This window comes from Arachis hypogaea, chromosome 15 (assembly GCF_003086295.3).
Source record: "Arachis hypogaea cultivar Tifrunner chromosome 15, arahy.Tifrunner.gnm2.J5K5, whole genome shotgun sequence".
Classification (NCBI taxonomy): Eukaryota; Viridiplantae; Streptophyta; class Magnoliopsida; order Fabales; family Fabaceae; genus Arachis; species Arachis hypogaea.
Genome location: NC_092050.1, coordinates 138,059,156 through 138,084,187, shown reverse-complemented (window position 1 = coordinate 138,084,187; position 25,032 = coordinate 138,059,156). Strand labels below are relative to the sequence as shown.

The 25,032-nt window shown below is 36.9% G+C and overlaps 2 protein-coding genes across 2 annotated transcripts; one reads left to right on the top strand and one right to left on the bottom strand.

Annotated features, from left to right (window-relative positions):
- Positions 1-12,292: 12,292 nt before the first annotated feature.
- On the top strand, positions 12,293-14,230 carry LOC112749023 (uncharacterized). The gene has a single exon (XM_025797282.1). It carries the CDS (start codon positions 12,293-12,295, stop codon positions 14,228-14,230), a length of 1,938 nt encoding a protein of 645 aa, XP_025653067.1.
- A 100-nt stretch (positions 14,231-14,330) lies between these two features.
- On the bottom strand, positions 14,331-16,627 carry LOC112749022 (uncharacterized). Its single transcript, XM_025797281.1, has 4 exons — positions 16,130-16,627; positions 15,799-15,994; positions 15,248-15,672; positions 14,331-14,387 (listed from the first exon to the last, which is right to left on the bottom strand). The coding sequence occupies exons 1-4, from the start codon at positions 16,625-16,627 to the stop codon at positions 14,331-14,333; spliced, it is 1,176 nt and encodes a 391-aa protein (XP_025653066.1).
- Positions 16,628-25,032: the final 8,405 nt, after the last annotated feature.

Here is a 25,032-nt window from a genome sequence, read left to right as displayed (position 1 = left end):
AACCTTACGTGAGTAAGGGTCGATCCCACGGAGACTGTCGGCTTGAAGCAAGCTATGGTCACCTTGTAAATCTCAGTCAGGCTAATTCAGATGGTGATGGAGAATTAATAATTAAAAGATAAATAAAACATAAAATAAAGATAGAGATACTTATGTAATTTTTTGGTTGGAATTTCAGATAAGCGTATGAAGATGCTTTGTTCCTCCTGAACCTCTGCTTTCCTATTGCCTTCTTCCAATCATTCATACTCCTTTCCATGGCAAGCTTTATGTTGGGCATCACCGTTGTCAATGGCTACTTCCCGTCCTCTCAGTGAAAATGTTCTACGCACGCTGACACCGCACGGCTAATCATCTGTCGGTTCTCGATCATGTTGGAATAGGATCCATTGATCCTTTTGCGTCTGTCACACGCCGAAGCGAGTTTGAAGCTCATCACAGCCATCCCTTCCCAGATCCTACTCGGAATACCACAGACAAGGTTTAGACTTTTCGGATCTCAAGAATGATCACCAATAATTCTAGCCTATACCACGAAGGTTCCAATCTTAGATTAGAAATCCAAGAGATATGCATTCAAGCTTGTTTGCATGTAGAATGGAGGTGGTTGTCAATCACGCGTTCATAGGTGAGAATGGTGATGAGTGTCACATAATCATCACATTCATCATGTTCTTGGGTGCGAATGAATATCTTGGAGAAGAAATAGACTTGAGTTGAATAGAAAAACAATAGTACTTTGTATTAATTCATGAAGAACAGCAGAGCTCCACACCTTAATCTATGGTGTGTAGAAACTCCACCGTTGAAAATACATAAGAACAAGGTCTAGGCATGGCCAAATGGCCAGCTTCCAAATGTGTCTAAGATAGCATAAGACTTATCAAAGATCTGCAAATACAATAGCAAAAGGTCCTATTTATAGAAAACTAGTAGCCTAGGGTTACAGAAATGAGTAATTAATGCAGAAATCTTCTTCCGGGTCCACTTGGTGTGTGCTTGGGCTGAGCATTGAAGCTTCCATGTGTAGAGGCTTTTCTTGGAGTTAAATGCCAGTTTTTGTGCCAGTTTGGACGTTTAACTCCAGCTTTTGTGCCAGTTTTGGAGTTAAACGCCAGAATTCTTGAGCTGACTTGGAACGCCTGTTTGGGCCATCAAATCTTGGGCAAAGTATGGACTATTATATATTGCGGGAAAGCCCAGGATATCTACTTTCCAACGCAATTGAGAGCGTGCCAATTGGGCTTCTGTAACTTCAGAAAATCCACTTTGAGTGCAGGGAGGTCAGAATCCAACAGCATCTGCAGTCCTTTTTCAGCCTCTGAATTAGATTTTTGCTCAGGTCCCTCAATTTCAGCCAGAAAATACCTGAAATCACAGAAAAACACACAAACTCATAGTAAAGTCCAGAAGAGTGATTTTTATTTAAAAACTAATAAAAACATAATAAAAACTAACTAAAATATACTAAAAACATACTAAAAACAATGCCAAAAAGCGTATAAATTATCCGCTCATCACAACACCAAACTTAAATTGTTGCTTGTCCCCAAGCAACTGAAAATCAAATAGGATAAAAAGAAGAGAATATACAATGAACTCCAAAAACATCTATGAAGATCAGTATTAATTAGATGAGCGGGGCTTTTAGCTTTTTGCTTCTGAACAGTTTTGGCATCTCACTTTATCCTTTGAAGTTCAGAATGATTGGCTTCTATAGGAACTCAGAATCCAGATAGTGTTATTGATTCTCCTAGTTAAGTATGTTGATTCTTGAACACAGCTACTTTATGAGTCTTGGCCGTGACCCTAAGCATTTTGTTTTCCAGTATTACCACCGGATACATAAATGCCACAGACACCTAACTGGGTGAACCTTTTCAGATTGTGACTCAGCTTTGCTAAAGTCCCCAATTAGAGGTGTCCAGAGCTCTTAAGCACACTCTTTTTGCTTTTGGACCACGACTTTAACCGCTCAGTCTCAAGTTTTCACTTGACACCTTCACGCCAAAAGCACATGGTTAGGGACGGCTTGGTTTAGCCGCTTAGGCCAGGATTTTATTCCTGTGGGCCCTCCTATCCACTGATGCTCAAAGCCTTGGATCCCTTTTTATCACCCTTGCCTTTTGGTTTAAAGGGGTATTGGCTTTTTCTGCTTGCTTTTTTTTTCTCTCTCTTTTTTTTTTCTGCAAGCTTTTCACTGCTTTTTCTTGCTTCAATAATCAATTTTATGATTTTTCAGATCATCAGATAACATTTCTCCTTTTCCCATAATTATTTCAAGAGCCAACAATTTTAACATTCTTTAAACAACAAATTCAAAAATATGCACTGTTCAAGCATTCATTCAGAAAAACAATAGTATTGCTACCACATCAAAATAACTAAACTGTTTTAAAATTTGAAATTCATGCACTTCTTTTTTTTCAATTAAAAACATTTTTCATTTAAGAAAGGTGATGGATTCATTTTTATAGCTTCAAGGCATAGACACTAAGACACTAATGATCATGTAATAAAGACACAAACATAAAGCATAATTTTCGAAAAACAGAAAATAAAGAACAAGGAAATTAAAGAACGGGTCCACCTTAGTGATGGCGGCTTGTTCTTCCTCTTGAAGATCTTATGGAGTGCTTGAGCTCCTCAATGTCTCTTCCTTGCCTTTGTTGTTCCTCTCTCATGGTTCTTTGGTCTTCCCTAATTTCATGGAGGAGGATGGAATGCTCTTGGTGCTCCACCCTTAGTTGTCCCATGTTGGAACTTAATTCTCCTAGGGAGGTGTTGATTTGCTCCCAATAGTTTTGTGGAGGAAAATGCATCTCTTGAGGCATCTCAGGGATTTCATGATGAGTAGTTTCCTCATGCTCTTGGTAAGGTTCTCTCACTTGCTCCATCCTTTTCTTAGTGATGGGCTTGTCCTCATCAATGAGGATGTCTTCCTCTATGTCAATTCCAGCTAAATTGCAGAGGTGACAAATGAGATGAGGGAAGGCTAACCTTGCCATAGTAGAGGACTTGTCCGCCACCTTGTAGAGTTCTTGGGATATAACCTCATGAACTTCTACTTCCTCTCTAATCATGATGCTATGAATCATGATAGCCCAGTCTATAGTAACTTCAGACCGGTTGCTAGTGGGAATGATTGAGCGTTGGATGAACTCCAACCATCCCCTAGCCACGGGCTTGAGGTCATGCCTTCTTAGTTGAACCGGCTTCCCTCTTGAATCTCTCTTCCATTGAGCGCCCTCTTCACATATGTCCATGAGGACTTGGTCTAACCTTTGATCAAAGTTGACCCTTCTAGTGTATGGGTGTGCATCTCCTTGCATCATTGGCAAGTTGAACGCCAACCTTACATTTTCTGGACTAAAATCTAAGTATTTCCCCCGGACCATTGTAAGCCAATTCTTAGGATCCGGGTTCACACTTTGATCATGGTTCTTGGTGATCCATGCATTGGCATAGAACTCTTGAACCATTAAGATTCCGACTTGTTGAATGGGGTTGGTGAGAACTTCCTAACCTCTTCTTCGAATCTCATGTCGGATCTTCGGATATTCGCCCTTTTTGAGCTTAAAAGGGACCTCGGGGATCACCTTCTTCTTGGCCACAACTTCATAGAAGTGGTCTTGATGCACCTTTGAGAGGAATCTCTCCATTTCCCATGACTCAGAGGTGGAAGCTTTTGCCTTTCCTTTCCTCTTTCTAGAGGTTTCTCCGGCCTTTGGTGCCATAAATGGTTATGGAAAAATAAAAAGCTTTAGCTTTTACCATACCAAACTTAGAAGGTTGCTCGTCCTCGAGCAAAAGAAGAAAGAAGAGAATAGAAGAAGAAGAAATAGAGGAGATGGAGGGGGCTTTGTGTTTCGGCCAAGGGGGAGAAGTAGTGTTTAGGTTGTGTGAAAATGAAGGAGTGGGGATCTCCTCTTGATCTCCTGCACCACTTCCGACTTTGTTGGAGGAACCATCCACGTACAATTCCCAGGTTGTGGGGATCTCCTCTTGATCTCCTGTGTATTCGGCCATGAAGTCAGTGAGGCATTGGGCTTTGATGGTTGTCCGCGTTTCGTACCTCAAATCGAACTCGGATAGCTCTATAGCCCATTAAACCATATCTGTTTTCTGAAAGATTTACTTCATAGGCTGGTTCATCCAAACTTTTATGGTATGAGATTGAAAATAAGGCTGAAGCCTTCTGGATGCTACTATCAAGGCGTATGCGAAATTTTCAAGATTTTGATATTTTAGTTTGGGGCCTTGTAGCACCTTGGTTGTGAAATGGACAGGATGTTGTCTGACCTCATCTTCTCGTATCAAAGCTGATGCCACAGTCTTCTTCGCGGCAGCTAAGTATAATACAAGTTCTTCGTCTGCTTTTGGTCGGGTAAGAATTGGAGGTTGGCATAAGTATCTTTTGAACTCCAGGAATGCTTTTTCGCATTCAGGAGTCCATTCAAACTAGCAGCCTTTTCTTAGTAGGGAAAAAAGTGGCAAGGATCTTAATGCTGATCCTGCCAAGAACCTGGATAAAGCTGTAAGTCGGCCATTCAATTGCTGGACTTCCTTTAAGTAGGTTGGGCTCTTCATTTCTAGGACCGCTCTACACTTATCGGGGTTAGCTTCAATCCCCTTTTGTATTAGCATAAATCCTAGAAATTTTTTAGCCTCCACTACGAAGGTGCATTTATCGGGATTTAATCTCATCCCGTGTGCTCTTATGGTGGCAAAGACTTTTGAGAGGTCGTTCAGGAGGCTGTTGTCATCCTTAGTTTTCACCAGCATGTCGTCTACATACACCTCCATTAACTCTCCCAAGTGGGGTGCAAACACCTTATTCATCAGCCTTTGATAGGTGGCTCTTGTATTTTTTAATCCAAATGGCATGACCACGTAGCAATAATTTGCTCTAGGCGTAATGAATGACGTCTTTTCTTGGTCTGGCTTATACATCGAGATTTGGTTATACCCTGAGTAAGCGTCCATGAATGACAAGTATTGATACCCCAAGCTGGAGTCTACTAGGGTATCAATGTTTGGTGGAGGATAGGGGTCTTTTGGACATGCCTTGTTAAGGTCTGTGTAATCAACACACGTCCTCCATTTGCCATTTTGTTTCTTGACCAGCACCACGTTTGCCAACCAGGCTGGGTACTTGACTTATCTAATAAAGCCTACTTCCAATAGGGCTTGTACTTGCTCTTCGACCACTTGAGCCCGCTCAGGTCCTAGCTTTCGTCTTCTTTGTTGAACAGGTCGGGATCCCAGATGAACAGCCAGTCTATGTGACATGAGCTCGGGATCTATTCCAGGCATGTCGGAAGCTTTCGAGGCAAAAAGATCGGAATTTTCCTGTAGGAATTGTACCAGTTTCTGCTTCAGATCCATTGCTAAATTGGCTCCTATGTTGGTATTTTTTCCAACCTCTTGCTCGATCTATGCCTCTTCAGTCCTTCCTGCCGATGTGGTTGTAGCTCTTCTTTAACTTGGACTCCTCCGAGCTCGATGGTATTGACTTCTTTGCCTTTACCTCTCAGGTTAAGGCTTACATTGTAAGACTTTCTCGCCAACTTTTGATCTCCTCTGATGATAGCGATCCATTCCAGTGTTGGGAACTTCATGCGGAGATTGGGGGGGTAGAAACTACTGCTCCAAGCCAATTTAGGGTCGTTCTTCCTATTAGAGCATTGTAGGTAGAAGCGACATCGACAATGATGAAGTCGATGCTTAAAGTTTTGGACTTCGTCCCTTTCCAAAAGTGGTGTGCAGGGAGTGTCAGGGTAGGCCCTTAACTCTTTCTCGTCCAATCCCAACTTATCAAATGCTGGTTTGAACAGGATGTCTGCCGAGCTCCCTTAGTCCACCAGAGTTCTATGTAGATGAGCGTTGGCAAAAATCATGGTGATTACTACTGGGTCGTCATGCCCAGGTACAATACCCTGTCCGTCCTCTTTGGTAAAGGAAATGGTGGGAAGGTCGAGTCCTTTATTCCTGACTTGGTAAACTTCTTTCAAGTGCATTTTTCGAGATGATTTGGTCACCCCTCCTCCTGCAAAGCCTCCCGATATCATATGTATATGTCATTCGGGGGTTTGTGGGGGAAGACTTCTTCGTCCATGACTTTCATCTTCTTTTTTTCTCTTCCCATGATTGTCCGACCTTTTCATGAGATATTTGTCTAACCGACCTTCTTTGGCTAGTTTTTCTATCACATTTTTCAGGTTGTAGCAATCATTAGTGGAGTGTCCATACAACTTATGATACTCACAGTATTCATTGCGGCTTCCCCCCTTTTTGTTCTTGATTGTTCATGGAGGAGGTAGCTTTTTAGTATGATAGATTTCCCTGTAAACATCTACCAGGGAAACTCATAGGAGAGTGTAGGAATGATATCTTTTGGGCCTTTTGGACCTGATTTCTTCCTTTTTCTTGGGCTCCCTCTCCTTTTCTTTTGGTTGGTTGGGATGCCCTAGTCGCCAGTTAGGTTCTCTTAACGTGGCATTTTCTTCCATATTGATGTACTTTTCAACTCGTTCCTACACATCGCTTAAGGAAGTCGGGTGTCTCTTTGAGATGGACTGGGAGAAGGGTCCTTCTCGGAGTCCATTAACAAGGCCCATTATTACTGCTTTGGTAGGAAAATCTTGGATTTCCAAGCACACTTTGTTAAACCTTTCCATGTAGCCTCTTATGGGTTCTCTGACCTCCTGTTTTACTCTTAGCAGGCTAGAAGCGTGCTTGACCTTGTCTTTTTGGATTGAAAATTGTGCTAGGAACTTGCGCAAGAGATTATCGAAGCTGGTTACCGACCTTGGGGGGAGGCCATCAAACCACTTCATGGCCGCCTTTGTTAGAGTTGTCGGAAAAGCCTTACAGCGAGTGGCGTCCGATGCGTCGGCTAAGTACATCCGATTCTTGAAATTACTGAGGTGGTGCTTCGGGTTAGTCGTCCTGTCATACAGGTCAATGTCGGGGCTCTTAAAGTTTCTAGGAACTTTAGCCCTCATGATATCTTCGATGAATGGGTCCTCTTCCCCTAACGGGGTGTCTTCTCGATCTCTGCAGGAATCCTTATTTCGGAGATTGGATTCCAGCCTTGAGAGATTTTTCTCAAGCTCTCTTCGTCGCTCGATTTCTCTCCTTAAGCTTTGTTCCGCTTCGCGCTGTTGTTCTAGTTCTTGTTCGAGCTGCTCTAATCGACCTTAGTGACCATGTAATAGTCCCATTAGGTCAGCAGAGTAAGACTGTCCATCTTTTTCGAGCTGATGAACTTTAGAGGAGATCCCTTTTGGTCCCTGGGTATTGGAGGGGCCTTCACCATGTTGTCCCTCCATTCCTTGTAGGGGTATTATTGCTCTGTCATTGTTGACCGCGTCTTGATGCTCTTGCTCAGACTCTAATGCGGTGTGTCCATCTTCTTGTTGGTCGTCTGCCATTACTGGTCGATCTTCCAGGTCCTCGCCAACGGCGCCAATGTTCCCGGGCTTACCTAGAACCGAATGGTGGTTGGGCATGTTTATAAGGCCCAAGCACTAGAGGAGGGTGGTTTCCGACTTGTTTGATGTCTGGGAGCCTCCGTAGTTGTGTGTTCCAAGAGATGGGAGTGGTACCTACAAAGACACTCCGATGCCTAAGTTAGTAAGGGGGAAAGCAGGTTTAGAGTATTGGAACCTAGTTTTACCTGAGTGCTTCAGTGTATTTATAGATGGTGAGCCAATAACCACCGTTGGAGTAGTTCCACTTCTGATGGTGGATAACCGTCCCTTTATCTTAGAGTTGTTGATATATATTTTCTAGAAGTGGATGAGAGATTTTAGGAGGCAGTTACTTATTTGAATAAATGTCATCTGCCAACTCATGTTGAATCCGACTTCTTTTGGAAAATTCGGATGATCAGTGAAGGCCAACCCTTTAGATTGGACCTTTTTAACTTGATTGGGCCTGGTTATTGTATTGGGCTAGGATAGGAACAATTATTATGTTGATTCTTCTAGTTTTATCACATTTACAAATAGGTTTTTATTTATTTCTTAATTGAATTTTTACACCATATCAAAAACATTAAAAATAACAGAATATTCCTCTATAAAATATATAGCCACATATCTAATTAGATTTCTAATTGCGGATACTTTTAATTTAGGAAAAAATATTTCGTTAACTCTAATATTTTTATACTTGCAACGATCTAATTACAAAATTAAAAATAATATATGTAAAAATCTAATTAAAAAATGAAAAATATAAAAATTTAATTACAAATTTATATAAAAATTAACAAAGTAATACATCTACATTCGTAGTATGTTTTTTTTTTTTAATTTATCTACTTTTTAACCTTCCAAACAAAAATACTTATTTAAGTATCATTGTCTCAAGTCAACTCCTTCTATGAATATATTTTATATATGTGATTCTAAACACATTATTAGTGATTGGTAAAATGATAGTTAACATGTAAATATTATATATAATCAACCACGTGCTACTGAGGATACATAACCTAATTCATCTAATCTAAACTCATTTAATTATTTGTAACTAAACAAATATTAGACGACTACAAGTTTAGTCAAAAGTTTATATAATAATAATAATAACGGTATTAATTTTTACATGAATAGATTGTGTGTTGTGTTTTCCATGTTTTTTGGCCACGTTTTTAAAACCGAAAAAAAAAAAAAAGAGAAAAAGCGTGACGATACATCATTGTTTTATATTGCCACGTTTTTTAATTTTAAATTCGCGGCTCAACAGACACTACCATATCTATTCATTCGTTTTTCTATTAAATTTAAAAAATTATTTTATATTTTTATTTTTAAAATTTTAAATTTAATATTAATAATTAAAAAATAAATTATAAAAAATAAAATATTTTAAGTTATTTAACAGGTAAAATGCATAAAATAAATAAATTTGAATTAAAAAAGTAAGATTAAAAAAAAGAATTATGTTGTTATGTGTATCAAAATTAAGATAAAAATTTATTAACATTATTTATAGATTAGTTATTTATAAATATTATTAAATTTATTTATTTTCTCAATCCTATTTGATGTTTATGTAAAATTTTGTAGTGAACTTTCATTTTAATATAAATAGAAAAAAAAATTAGAAAAGAGTGAGAATAAAAATACAAAAAAAAAATGATAATAATAATATAAGAGAGTACAAACAATATACATAGGATAATAGAAATAACAATAATTATATATACAAACTGACTCTGTGATAATAGAAATTGCTCCATGATAGGAATAATTACACGGAATTTTAGATTATAGTGCATAGGAATAAAATAAGAAAAAAGAATTGGACACCAAATTTCTTAATTCCATTTATATATTGTTATAAATGTAACACAAAGTTGTAAATAAAATTATGAACAAATACTATCATTACAAAAGTGAGGTGATAAATAATCTCATGCCATATTTTAAAGTATCACTAAACAAAAAAAATTGACATTGAGACAAATTTATTGTAGTATCACTAAAAGAAAAATGTTGAATACTGTTAAATCTATTATTGGATTTAGCGTCAGATGTTAGTGTTGGGTTTATCAGAGAATTTGATAATAAATTTGTCGGATAAAAAATTTATCGTCAAATTTGATTTTCTGATGATAAATTCGTTGGTAATATTTGGACGGAAAAAAGATTAGTTGGTACAATCATTAACGCTGTGTTTTGGTCATGCGCATTATATTAACGTCGAATTTTTTTGCTGATAAATCTGACGGTAATTTTGCCCAGCACTGGCACCACCAACAGCCTCCAAAAAATCTCCTCTTTAGTCTAACTCTTCACAACACCGAAAATTCCCCACTCTCACTCTCCCAGCACTAAATCTCCTCTCACTCTCTCAGCCTATCACATCGACGAAGCTCCTCCCCTTTCTCCGTCGTTGACGCCACTCTACAACATCCTGACTACTCGCGTGCCGCGGCAGTGCGACTCTTTCCTTTCCCTCCCCATCCTTGAAGGGCTTATCTTTCCGTCCTCCTCCAAGGCGCCACACACTAGCAGCTGCCATCGTCCTCCACACACCAACAGTCGCCGTCATCCTCTATGCATAGCAGCAGCAAGCACAGACAGTGTTTGATTAGGATTTTTTTTAATTCTGTTTTAATTTAGGGTTTTTTTAATTTGTTTTGATTTAAGATTTTTTTTAATTCTATTTTGATGATTCTGTGTTTGAAATTTTGTTTGAGTCTGATTTTAAATTCTATTTTGATAATTGTGTTTCAAATTCTGTCTTTATTATTTTGATTTTTAATTCTGATTTTTTATTTTGTTTCAATAATTTTATTTTAATTTAGGGTTTTTTAAAAATTTGAAATTTAAGTTTATCATTGGTTAAATCTGCTGGTAGTTATTAATTTAATTATTAATTAATTAAATGCCAATCAAATATATTATTTATGAAAATCTATCAATTTAGTCTTTTTTTTAATTATATAAACCCTGATTCCATTATAACCTAAGAGCTAAATTAATAGATTTTTATAAATACATCTAATTAGCACACGTCCAATTAGGTGTCATATATGCTAACTTTCAATTAGCATTTGACATTATTAATCATTAGTGGAAACTGTTAATAAAGTGACTCAATGACAAACATAATTAATTTATAATTTTTAAAAAATTAACTTAATTAATAAATCTTTTTAAAGACGAATTCAAAAACCTATCAATCTTTTAACTATTAATTTGAACATTAACCCAATATTTTTAAAAATAGATTCTTTCAATTTTTTTTTACATTTGAAAAAATAAAGTGTAATCTTTTACTATTAATTTTATAAGTGAGACTAAAAATAAATATAAAAAAAATAATAAAAAATAAGATTAAACAATTAACACTATCTAATTTTTTCTTCACTAAAAATGATCCGATCCCAATATTTCTCTACATGCTATTTAGATACTCTTTTCTAGCCATCACCTTATGGATATATGAATTAATGGAGAATACGGATCAAAGTGAGTGCAAGTTGCGCATATATATATAAATATTAAAGGTGGTGATGTACCAATTATTTGGTTGCCAATTATTTCAAATGCATGTACTTTGTCCATTCGTAACCTTTGTCCTAAATTGAAAGAGCAGAAACGTCAGCACTAGCAACATGCCAGGTCAGGTACGCTTTCACCAATATTGTGCTCTACCAAATGTTTAGATTTTTGTTTTTTATTTTTTGATATAATTTCTCGTATTCAATATTTTGTGTCGAAAATAATGTTCTTTTTTATCTTCATTTCTGGTTTTATTGTTTAACAAAACCTTGAAAGTTATGGTCATCAATGGAAAGAGATGAGTAGGATTTAACTCTATCTAAACTTGATGCGTATAATTTTATTGGTTTTAAATTCGTTCCTATTCTATCTGCAGGTGTAGAAATGCAACATTTGAATTCTACCCGAATATATCTATCCAATCCGACCTTACCAACCAAATAGAAAATATTGGCAATCAGCAAATTTTAGCAATTTTGGTCATCAATTAATCAACATAAATATCAAATTATTTTCGACAAATAAATTTTATTGATTTATATGTATAAATTTTAATAAATATAGATACAAAATGTATTGATTTATGTGTACAAATTCTGATAAATATAAATATAAATTTGTATTTTATGTATACAAACTCTTATAAATATGAATATATATAAACTATTACGGACTAAGTACTGGCCCAAAATAATAATATTTGTTAGTCATATAACATTGTTTTCAACTAAATCCACATATCTTTTTGATATGGCCACCTTTAAACACGAGCTATAACTCGGCATTATAGCCGTTGTCACTAAAAAACTATAACCGTCGTCCGCTATAAGCTTGGTCTTTCATAAGCCATAACTCGGTCAGATTAATACTCCTATCATAACTGATATCCGAACGGCATAATAAAGTCGGTTACAAATCAATTCGGTAACCGATGATTATTACCGAGAACGTAACGGACGAAGAATTCATAATATAAAAGAAGGTAAAGTATTTCTTTTAAGGTAGGTTGAAAATAAGACAATATACTGACTTAAGCTTTGGAGTGCCTTTGCAGGTACACTCCCCTCCTCTTTATTGTTTACATCACACTGTGACAAAAGAAAAAGCTCGGAATCGAGTTGTTGGACGCTCAGTCTCCAAGGTTATAGCTCGGCCGTCGCAGATTGTGGGGGCCGACCTATTTCACAGGCAAGATCAATTGGCGCCCACCGTGGAGCCCGAAGAAATCGATTCTTTCTTTTGTGGTCCCATCATTCTCACTTATACCCATGGCTGACGTGCCACCTCCTTCCTTGTCCGAGCTTATGCGGATGGTAACCGAGCTACAGCAAGCCAACCAACGAATGGCCGATGAAAATCAGATAATGGCTGCTCAAATCGCTGAACTGAACCATGTTCGGATAGAACATAACGATACTCATCACCAACAGCCAGAGGATAATGAGCATCATTCCCAGCCCTCTCACGTCTCGGAGACTGTCCGAGCTGACGAAATTCAACCCGAAGATAAAAAGGAAGAGTCCGACGAACTTGTAGGACCCTTCACAGAAGAAGTGATGAACTTCGAGTTGCCAAAGAGATTCACCCTGCCACTAATCCTCACACCTTATGATGGGCTCGGAGACCCGAAGAAATTCCTCAAAAAGTTCCGATCAATAATGATCGTCAACGGTGCATCAGATACTGTTTTATGCCGTTGTTTTCCAAATTATTTAGACGGCCCTGCACTTGATTGGTTGTGTGCTTTGCTTGCAGGTTCTGTTTCGCGCTTTCAGCAACTGGCCAAGTTATTCGAGGAACATTTCGCAGGATCTGCAATTTATTTGCACGACTCGGATTATCTTAATACAATCAAGCAAGGACAAAATGAGAGCTTGAAGGAGTACATGACTCATTTTACGAAGATTGCCATAAGCATACCAGACCTTCACCCCGAGGTCCATCTCCACGCGATCAAAAGTGGACTCCGACCAGGAAAGTTCCAAGAAACCATTGCGGTAGCAAAGCCGAAGACCCTTGCCGAGTTCCGCAAAAAAGCTAAAGGTCAAATCGATATCGAGGAACTCAGACAAGCTCGGAAGTCGGACAAAACAATCTACAGAGACGAACATAAGGCGCCGAGCAGTAAGCAAAATTTTAAACTAACCCCTCGGTTTGATTCTTATACGCAGTTCAATACCAGGAGAGAGGACATAATAAAGAAAATCCTGAATTCAAAATTGATCAAGCCTCTGAGAAAGGCTGGCACCTACCAAGATACTAAACACGCAGACAAATCCAAGTATTGCGCATTCCACCAAAAGCACGGTCACACCACCGACGATTGTGTGGTCGCCAAAGACCTCCTAGAGAGATTGGCTCGGCAAGGTCACCTTGACAAGTATATTGGAGGTCACATCCAAAAGCGCACGGCGATCTCTACAAACAGTGACATAACCGAACAGCAACACCGAGGAAAAGAAAAGGTAACGCCAAACAATTACGAAAAGCCTCGGGGAATAATCAATTATATTTCAGGAGGGTACGCCGGTGGAGGATCCTCAAGCTCGTCAAGAAAAAGATCATTCCGAGCAATATGCTCGTTAGAAGGACCGCAAAGCGAGGTTGAGAATTCAGCACAACTCCCACAAGTCACATTTACACAAGCAGACTTTAAGTCTAACATACAGAACCTGGATGATCCCGTGGTTATCACTCTTCAGTTGGGAGACCTACTGGTCAAGAAAGTACTTCTAGATCCTGGAAGCAGCGCAGACGTCTTATTCTATTCGACGTTTCAAAAAATGAAGCTCAGTAACAACATTCTCCAGTCAACAGGGGGAGATCTGGTCGGATTCTCGGGCAAACGAGTTCCAATAATGGGATCAGTGTGGTTACAAACCCTACTGGGTGAGCATCCTCTTTCAAAAACTTGTGATATTCAATATCTAGTAGTAGATTGCTTCAGTCCATATAATCTTATCCTTGGCCGCCCTTTCTTAAACAAGTTCGGCGCCATTGTATCTACAGTACACCTGTGTGTTAAGTTTCCCTTGCAGGACGATCATGTTGTCACAATCCATGGCGATCATAAAGAAGTTCGGCATTGTTACAACGTCGGCATGAAATTCCAAATTCATTCGAAGCAACAAGTTAACAATGTCGATCTTACAAAAAATAGTTCGGCATTAGCCGACCTAGATCCAAGAACAGACTTCCGAGAATGACCTACTCCATCCGATGACTTACAAAAGATATATTTTAACAATGATCCTAACAAATTCACTTTTGTAGGTAAATCAATAAGACAAGAGGAGCTACAAGCCCTCACCGCCTTCCTGCAAGAGCAAGCCAACTTATTCGCCTGGAAACCTTCCGATATGCCTGGCATAGACCCACAAATCATTAGTCATAAATTAGCTATAAACCCATCTGCGAGACCTGTGCAACAAAAGAAAAGAAAACTTGGTGAAGAGAAAAGAAGAGCATCATTAGAAGAGACACAAAAACTTATCAGCACAGAGTTCATCAAAGAAATTAGATTTACCACCTGGCTGGCCAACGTGGTTATGGTAGGGGCATTGACGCAAACCCCAACAAATGTCGAGCAGTTTTGGAGATGACAAGCCTGAAGACTATAAAAGAAGTTCAACGCCTCACAGGAAGGCTTGAGGCACTATCCAGATTTGTACCTTGTTTAGCTTCAAAATCTAATCCATTTTTCCAAACAATCAAAAAGAAAAACAGATTTCAATGGACCGACGATTATGAAAGAGCTTTTAACACACTAAGGCTGGGTTTGGTAAAGCTTTTGCTTTTTAAAAGTAGCTTATGAAAGCTGTCTTTTAAAAGATAGCTTTTTAAAAGCTGTAGCACTTGCGTTTGGTAAAATCAAATTAAAAATGACTTTTAATAAGTACAAGCACCACAATTGTGTTTGGTAAAACAGCTTTTAAAAGTTGAAAAAATTATAATAAACATGTTTATAACAAAAAATAATTTCTTTTTTCAAATTTTTTAAAAATTTATATAATATTTTAAAATAAAATAATGTTAAAATAAAAAATTCATAATAAACATAAATATAATAAATAAATTCTTTTATTTTTTAACTTTAAAATTTTATATAAGTATCATAAAAATTTATTTTATCCTAAACATCATTACTAAAAATACTAAATTACCTAAATCACTATAACCTAATTTTTTCCACCAATCAAACTTGATGCTATATTATTTCGAACCATCTCCATAGTTCCAAGAAACTCATCTCCAACTTTTTCAACTCCATTTTCAGCTTCACCTTCATCACCATATCCATCTTCTTCTTCAAGCTCAACGTCCATCTGATCATATTTTTTAAACTTACGTTCACTTGTAGAATAACGTCTAATGTAGTTATGCAGAGCCATTGTTGCAATAACAATTTGAATTTGTTTTTTATAGCTAAAACTAGGCATATCTCGTAAAATTTTCCATCTCTTTTTCCAAACTCCAAATGTACGTTCTATCACGCTTCTAAGTGAAGAATGAGCATAGTTATATATTTCGTAGTATCCAGAAGGTCCATTAACACGACGAAATTTTGGCAAATGATATGTTGCTCCTTTGTATGGTCCTAGATAACCTTTCTTTTCTGGATAGCCTACATCTACTAAATAGTATTTACCTGTATATTATTAAATGAAAGAAAACATGATAAGAAATTAAATCTATATATGGAGTATATAATTTAATCTTAAAGATAATCAAGTATTATCTGGTCGAGGTTTTGGAAAGTTCAACTCAGATGTACCAATTGCATGTAAACATACTCTTGTGTCATGAGCTGTCCCTTCCCAACCGGCCAAAGCAAAAGTAAATTCCATATCAAAATTACATGCAACCATAACATTTTGGTTTGGAATTTCTTTTCTACCAATAAATCGAATTTGGTCTTCAGTAGACACAATCACTGGTACATGAGTTCCATCTATAGCACCAATTGCATCCTATGATTAACATGATTAGAGTATCAATTTTACAAATACTATAAAACAAATTTAATACCAACACATGCAATGAAAGATAATAATTTTTTTGTAATTATTTATAATATTTTTTAAAATAAATAATATATAAATTACCTTAAAGTGAGGCCAATATCTATCATCATTCCTTAATTTTGTAGGCACTTCTTTAAAATCACGATCCTTTGGTTGTATAATGTCTATGGCCATTTTGCACACAGCTTGTAGCACTTCTTCAAATTTTCGACTTATTGTTTCACCAGAATGTTGAAACCGCTCCTTAGTTGACTTATTTGAGTTTTCACCTCCTAGTACAAATAGGAACATTGCTAGCATTTCTGCAGCACTTATTCTCCTTGAGGCACATAAACCATAGTTTGTTTCCAAATCATAGCATAGTCTTTTAAAAACATCTTTTTCCATCCTAAACATGCTGCAACAACGACTATTATTCCCTTCTAATATCTCTTTAAGCCATTTGTTTCCTGTTTGTGTAGAAGTCATGCATGATCTTTTATAGATATACTTATTATAATATTGGAAGACCAAACATACTGTGGAATTTAAAACTCGATCAAATTCTTCCTCTTCCTCTTCATCATAATCAATTTCCATATTCCAATGCACTGTATAATAATTATATTAAAAGAAAGAACACAAGGATTAAAAAAATAGAATAATATATCAAGAAATAAAAGTATTGTAATTTTTATTTGCAATAAAAAAGATCAAATAAAATAAACAAATCCAAGCAAATGAATGTAAATAGCAGACACAACTCATGGTCTATAAAATGAATGTAAAAAAATCTTTAAAAAGTTTTGTAAATAAACTGTTCTCCTTCTCCTCTTGGACATTCTTTTCGTTCATTAACCACGCAACTTTGACTTCTTTATGCTTTAAGGCAACGAACAACTCTCTTTTATCTTTATCCAAGAAGAGTCGAGTTGCAAACATATAAATTTGTCCAAGTGGATCTATATCCGGTATAGCATCCAGTTCTTCTATTGCTTGAGTTATACTAGGTCCCAAAGTATCATTTTTATTGGAGCTCCTACGTTTCACAGCCTCACAAAGTCTATCAATTTGGTGTGACAATTTCTAAGCACCTCCAACTTTTTTTGCTTTCTTGTAAGTATTAGCATTAGTGAAATTTTTCCTTTTTCTTTTAATGTTTATAACACTAGACTCAGGCTATATATCAAAATCCTCACTATCTTCAAGTTGTGTATCTTTCTCAATTGAAGAAGGAACTATTCCGGAAGATGGAGTCCAAGCATCTTCTCCTGTTGCAGCTGTTCTTTGAAACATCCTATCCAATGTTGCCTCAAAATCTGGATGAATCCCTTCTTTTCTAAATTTTTTAGCCTTTGGAATAACCTACATAAAATATTGATACTTAGTACTAATTATATATATATATATATATATATATATATATATATATATATATATATATATATATATGTATGTATGTATGCTACTATGCTTACCAAACTAAGCTTAAGAATACTAACCGCTAATTTTTTAGTCCACCACTCTTCACTTGCATCAATTGTCTTTTTAGCAGAATCCCATCCAAGTCCAGTCTCGTTCCCTTTCAATTGCTTCCAATTCTTCCAATCTACTTTCAACTGATCCCATTTGTTTCTCAATTGTTTTCTATTATATTCTTTTCCCGTAACTTTTGTGAATTCAGCTATCAATTGTTTCCAACTTTTGGTATCAAAATGTGTGGGTTTGCTGCCAGCTTCAATACTTTTCACACACAAAACACAAAAGATATTTACTAGATTTTTGTTCCATTGTGTAATTTTTTTCCATCATTTTTTTCTTCAGATGTGATCAAATTCATTGTTGTATCCATCAAAACTTATCATATGATAACAAAAATTATTCCATAAGTTCATACAAAAATTGAAAGATTGAAAACAAAGTAAATCATAAAATTTTAAGTCAGGTATACCTAAATACTTGTTATGTGTTACACAATAATAAACTTTATAAAATATTATTATCAATTAATAAGACTAATAAACATACAATATTATTCTATTCTAGTAGGCCAATAATAACACAGAACCAGATATATTATAAAAACAAAAGAATCATAGAATAATTAATTAACATTACTTGAAAAAAAAAACACAAGAAACAATAAACTGATAATATGATTCATGAATCAAATTTTGGAGTTCTAATTGAATTAATTAACACTTTATTTTGATACTAACTCAAATTTTAGAGACTAATAATTAACATATTTACTTGATTTATTCTCTGTACTAATATAAATAGATTTATCATTAGTCAATAATAAACTTTGTATGTAATCCAATGTTAGTACTAGGTACGTTCATTATCCACCTATATATATTGGCTCACATTTACAGATCACAAAAAATAGGACACTTATCTCAAATAAACTACTCTTATGATTATATATCTATATTTACATATGTATATACATGTTATTATAATTTTGACTAATGTTCATGCAAAGAAAATTTTATGATTGGTTTTTATAAACCAGATCAACCTCTTCCCATTTCAAAGAATAGAGAAAAACAAACATAATAGATCTACTGAAAAAATGCAAAATTAACGCAAAAAAAATAACATAAATAGATAGAAGTTCATACCTAATATGTGATAGAGATGTATTTGTATTGAAATTTGTGAAGATTAGGTTGAAAAATAAAAAATATATGAAGAATGTGTTAGAATTTGTGAAGGTTAGGATGAGAAGTTAGAAATATACGAGGATTTTAATGGCAATATAATAGTGGGAAATATGTGCGGGAAAATGAAAAAAATTTGGTAAGCATAAGCCAGCTTTGAAAAGCTCCCTCCTAGGTGCTTTCAAAAGCACCCCTAACTTTTAAAAGCCGTAAGTACAAGCACTTGGGCTTTTTAATTTACCAAACGCAAAATGACGTGCTTGTGCTTTTAAAAAGCACAAGCACCTCTTAAAAAAGCTTTACCAAACCCAGCCTAAAAACAACTCTCTCACAACCGCCAATTCTACAAAAACCCCTCCAAGGGGAAGATTTATTCATGTACTTGTCAGTTACTGATTGGGCGATAAGCTCTGCTCTTGTAACAGAAAGAAACAAAATTCAGCACCCAGTATACTTCGTCAGCAAAACACTCTAGCACACCGAGCTTAATTATCCGATAATAGAGAAGCTGGCCCTGGCATTAGTCTTCTTAGCACGCAGACTCTGACCTTATTTCCAAAGTCATGTCATCAATATCAGGACAGATCACCCACTACGACAAGTGCTACACAAGCCCGACATTGCAGGAAGGCTTATAAAGTGGTCAATCGAATTATCCGAGTTTGACATCAGATATCAGTCCAGAGGGCCAATCAAATCACAATTTCTCGCCGACTTTATCGCCGAACTTACAATACCAAACGAAGATGACCACACAAAACAATGGACCTTGTACATAGATGGCTCATCCAACAAAGAAGGATGTGGTGCCGGAATCTGACTGGAAGCCGATGATGGTTCCATCCTTGAGCATTCCTTACATTTATCTTTTAAGGCCAGCAATAATCAATCGGAGTATGAAGCCCTAGTCCCAGGACTCCGACTTTGTTTGGATCTCCATATACCCACGATTAAGGTATACTGTGACTCTCTGTTAGTTGTTCAACAGGTAAATGACTTATTTCAAGTAAGAGACCATCTTCTATCTAAATATCTGCTGTTAGTGAAAGATTTAATTTCACAATTTAAAGAATTTGAAATACAACACATACCAAGAGAACAAAACCAAAGAGCCGATATTTTATCCAAGCTCGGCAGTACCCAATCCGAGATCTCCACATTACATCAATTTACTATAACATCTCTAAGTGTTGATCTGACAAAGGTGCTAACTGTTACACAGGAAACAGATTGGCGAACAGATTTCATAAATTATCTACAAATGTTCCGCATCCCAGAAACCATTGAGAATGTGAAAAGGTTCCGAAGACAAGCCACCTTTTTCACATTACTGAACGGAGCCTTATACAGACGAGGATACACTCGCCCATTGCTCAAGTGCCTCAGCAAACCCGAGGCCGAGATAGCACTATCCGAAGCACATGAGGGGATCTGCGAAACACACACAGGAGCTCGGAGCTTAACATCGAAAATCCTCCGCGCCGGCTTCTTTTGGCCATCACTAAAACAAGACTGTCAAAACAAAGTCCAGACCTGTATAAATTGCCAGAAGCACGCCCCAACCATCCACATTCTAGCCGAAGATATGCACCATAGCGATGTCACATGGCCTTTCAACCAATGGGGATTAGACATTCTCGGCCCGTTCCCTACGGCGCCGGGTCAGGTAAAATTTCTTATAGTCGGAATTGACTATTTTTCAAAATGGGTCGAGGCCCAACCTTTGGCAAAAATCACATCACACCAAATAATCTCTTTCGCTTGGAAAAACATCAATTGCCGCTTCGGCATTCCTCATCATATCATAACTGACAATGGTCGCCAGTTTGTCGATCAGAAATTTCAATCTTTCTTGCAGAACCTCAAAATCAAACAACATTTTGCCTTTGTTGAATATCCTCAGACGAACGGACTAGCAGAAGCAGCAAATAAAGTGATATTGCACGCACTGAAAAAGAAGTTGGACGACGCAAAAGGACTATGGGCCGACCTAATACCTGAAGTCCTATGGGGATACAATACAACACCCCAGTCATCAACAAAGGAGACACCATTCCGACTTGTATATGGCTCTGAAGCAATGATACCACTAGAAATCTCCCAAAGCTCAATTAGAACACAACTCGGCGAACACGATGAAGCTCGGCAAACCGAGTTAGACACCATCGAAGAGGTCCGAGATGTTGCCATGTTAAGACAACGTGCAGCCCAGCAAACATTATCTCGGCGCCACAATAAATTGGTCAAAAGCTGAACATTCGACAAAGGAGACTTGGTCATTCGAAAGATAGAAGTCGCCCGACGCCCACCATCACATGGCAAGCTCGCCGCAAACTGGGAGGGCCCATATCGAGTTACACATGTCCTCGGCAACGGAGCATATAAGCTAGAAACTCTAAATGGTACAATCCTACCCAACACTTGTAATGTATCCTCCCTAAAGAAATTCTATAGTTAAAAAGTCAGGGACAGGCTTGTACTCTTTTTCCTACTGCCAAGATTTTATCCCTAGAGGGTTTTGCTTGGAGAGGTTTTAACGAGGCTAGCCTACCTGCACCTTTGTATTCAAAGGTTCCCAAATCAAAACATATCCATTTCGTATTCAAAAATGCATCACATATGCGCATCTATCACTTTCTTGCTTTCCAAAATCAAAGCATAACTACAAACTCGTCTACAACGACGAACAATTGTCAAATCCGAAATAACTCGGCAATACTAACATACACACAGGAATAATGTCCTGAACAAAATTCCAATTAAACAAGCAAAATGCTTCTCTAAATACCAATTCAACCAAATATCAATATCCAAACAAAGTAGCAATTATCACAAGCTTACAACCTTAACAAAGTCTAACAACATATCCAATAACAACCCAAAAATATCTATTAACTAGAGTTTTTTACAAAACAAACAGAAAAGCCACTAAACATTCTCGGCCTCGTCCTCGGCCTCCCCATCATCCTCCACTAGCTTCTCATCATGAACAATCTTCGCAGGATCCATTCCAAAAAGGTCAGCATCAGGAACAAAAAACTCCACTTGTAAGCATGCCCTCTCGAAACCTTCAACAAAAGAATCCAAAATCTCATCACCTTTCTTTTTCTCCATCTTCTTCAGCCGAGCTGTAAACTCAATCAACCGAGTTTCCATGCTCGCCAGATTAGCTTCCTTTTTCTTCAAATCTTCCACATCCTTGGCATAATTATCTTTTGTTTCCTTCAATTGCTTCTCAGTCTCAGTCAGCCGACTTTGTAACCCAGTAGCAATACCCTTGCTCTTAATTAACTCTTCTGTTTACACAACACATTCTGCTTTCTCACCTGCAATCTTCTTATGCCTCAGCCCTTGACTTCGCCCTAAACTAGCAAGCCACAGACCAACCACCTATAAAAACATCAAAACTACTACATAAAGCATATGAAATAAGCAAAACCAAACTACAAATATAAGACACATCTTACCTGCATGTACTGCCCAATAGCCATCTCACCAACCTCATTTGCCAAAGAAACATCGGCAGAGGACTGACAATATTCGTCGGCCACAACTATGTAAGGATACTCCTTCCCCCAGACAGACAAACCTCCACTCTATTCAAACATCTCATGAAGCCTTTTCTAATTCACAACAAAAGCCTCAATTTCCTCCAGGGGGACACCATGTTCCTTCCCACTAGACTCGTCAGATAAGTCTACCACGTCTGATTTCCTCTTTTTCACGATCACTTTCCGACGACCATGAGGGGGCTGACTAACTTCCCCAGCCACTACCACCTTCTCATGATTGGTAGAAGAAACTTCCTTTTCCAAGTTCTTGCTCTTAAACCGGGACCTCAGCGACGCAGCCGAAATGCCAGGGTACTTACCTCCTACAAGTTCCATGAAAACAAACGCAATGTCAGCACATAACTAACCAATAAAAACAACAGAAACCAAAAATAAAATTCACCCATATACTCTACCACATAATTCCTATCCTCATCCCACTTCAACAACTCAAACATCGAAATCAACTCTTTCCGATCAATTTGTTCAACTAAAAACTCAATAATACAGACATTCCTTGGAATAATAACCTCGGCACCGAGGATATTTTACGGTTTCGAGCACCACCATAAAGGGAACCTCTCCGCTAACAACTCATCCATATAAAATGGAAATTCTGTTTCCACACCCCTCACTTTAACATACATCTCCTTAAAATCCTTGAAAGATGATTTGTACAGTTTAAAAATACCAAACCCAGGAGTACTGTTCAGATTTACCCACCCCCCTTTCCAAACCCCTTTAGCTTGGAACAAAGAAAAAAAAATAAATCTACAGAAGGCTCCAACTCCAGAAATTCCATCAATATCTCAAAGCACCGAAGGAATGCCCATCCATTAGGATGCAATTGTGAAGGAGCACAGTTAAGTTGCTTTAGAATCTGACATTGAAAAACAGTGAAAGGCAGTCTCACTCGCAGCTCCTCTAACACGCAACTATGCATATAGAAAAACTCAAACCCCTGCCCCCTATGGTAAATCCTATCCTGACTACTACATGGCAACAACTCCACTTCAACACCATAACCAGCCCTGACGACTCTCTTCATGTCTATCTGCTTCACAGCAACATCATCACAAAATAAAGAAACACAAGACTTCACATCATCACTAACCCAATCATACGACCAGTCAATCTCCCCTTTTTTCTCCTTCTCTAAATCCATTCGAGAACCAGAACAGAAAAGCAGAGAGGTAGAAGACACAGATGACAAAGTAGAAGATGAAGGAAATAGCATGCATACCTCTTTTACTCATTATGTTTCCCAAGCAGCAAAGAACCCAGAGTCAGGGATAACTTACCACACATTTGAACTTAACCACATCCAGAAGTAACTGCCAACTCAATCACACCAAACGAGACAGTTACCTTGGAAATTTAACAAGCCTTTAATTCTCCAAGGACACTTTCTCTCTCCTAAATAAAAGTCCCACTTTTTTTTTAATGAAGTACGTTGAACTGGGGGCTCACTTAAATAAAACACCTGACCGAATTATAACTCATCCAAAAGTTCAACCTGCTTCATTAAAAAACCCTCCTCAGGTCAATCTTGGGGCTGTGATATGGCCACCTTTAAACACGAGCTATATCTCGGCATTATAGCCGTTGTCACTAAAAAACAATAACCGTCGCCCGCTATAAGCTCGGCCTTTCATGAGCCATAACTCGGTCAGATTAATACTCCTATCATAACTGATATCCGAACGGCATAATAAAGTCGGTACAAATCAATTCAGTAACCGATGATTATTACCGAGAACGTAACGGACGAAGAATTCATAATATAAAAGAAGGTAAAGTATTTCTTTTAAGGTAGGTTGAAAATAAGACAATATACTGACTTAAGCTTTGGAGTGCCTTTGCAGGTACACTCCCCTCCTCTTCATTGTTTACATCACATTGTGACAAAAGGAAAAGCTCGGAATCGAGTTGTTGAACGCTCAGTCTCCAAGGTTATAGCTCAGCTGTCGCAGATTGTGGGGGCCGACCTATTTCACAGGCAAGATCACTTTTTAATTTATTTTAACTAACATAACATATTTAATCTTTGATATTGTATACAAACACATATTAGTTACAAAAATTGAAATTTATATACAAATATTATAAAAAAAAAAACTAAGTACATAAAGTTAACATTACACACACATAATATAGATAATATTATGGTGAAAAGAGAAGTTGGGTGAAAAATATTTAAAAAAAATAAAAATGTCATGTAAAATACACATTCTCCTTAAAAATTTAATTACAATTTTCACTATTTACCTAACTTCACTCTTCACCAAAGAAATTCCTTAGTAATATATATCACAACAACGGCCCAAAACCATTGGTCCGACATGTAACACCAAAAGCCCAACCTCGTTAAAAGCTCTTGCTATTCTCATTGGATGGTTCATTTACGTCAGGTTTGTATAGTTTCACATTCACTCACTTCGTTATTGACTTAATTAGTTAATCAACTTTGCTAGATAACCAAGACCTGCAACCAACTTCAACTAACTCCTATTTGAACTCCACTCTAATATCTATAAAAAAAGAACTCCACAGAATATAAAAAATATATTTAAATTATATCAAAAAAATTTAAATTACATAAAACAACATCTAAATTACACAAAAAATCTTTTAAATCATATTAAATTCATTCTTAAGGAATTAAAAGATTGTGGATGTTTCTTCTTTGTAACTAAATAATTTTTTTCTTTGTAAAAGAAATATTTGCATCATAAACTCCAATATATTTCTTGTTAAGAGATAAAAATACATTAAAATTATATCAAAA

What these genes read in the sequence shown, in the direction of transcription:
- LOC112749023 (XM_025797282.1), top strand. Translation starts at nt 12,293, where the DNA reads ATGGCTGACGTGCCACCTCCTTCCTTGTCCGAGCTTATGCGGATGGTA.
- LOC112749022 (XM_025797281.1), bottom strand. Translation starts at nt 16,627, where the DNA reads ATGGAAATTGATTATGATGAAGAGGAAGAGGAAGAATTTGATCGAGTT. An exon ending in GATATTGGCCTCACTTTAAG is followed by an intron (nt 15,995 to 16,129) that starts GTAATTTATATA and finishes TGTTAATCATAG; the next exon opens with GATGCAATTGGTGCTATAGA. An exon ending in TTCTTGGAACTATGGAGATG is followed by an intron (nt 14,388 to 15,247) that starts GTTCGAAATAAT and finishes GGTCTATGCCAG; the next exon opens with GCATATCGGAAGGTTTCCAG.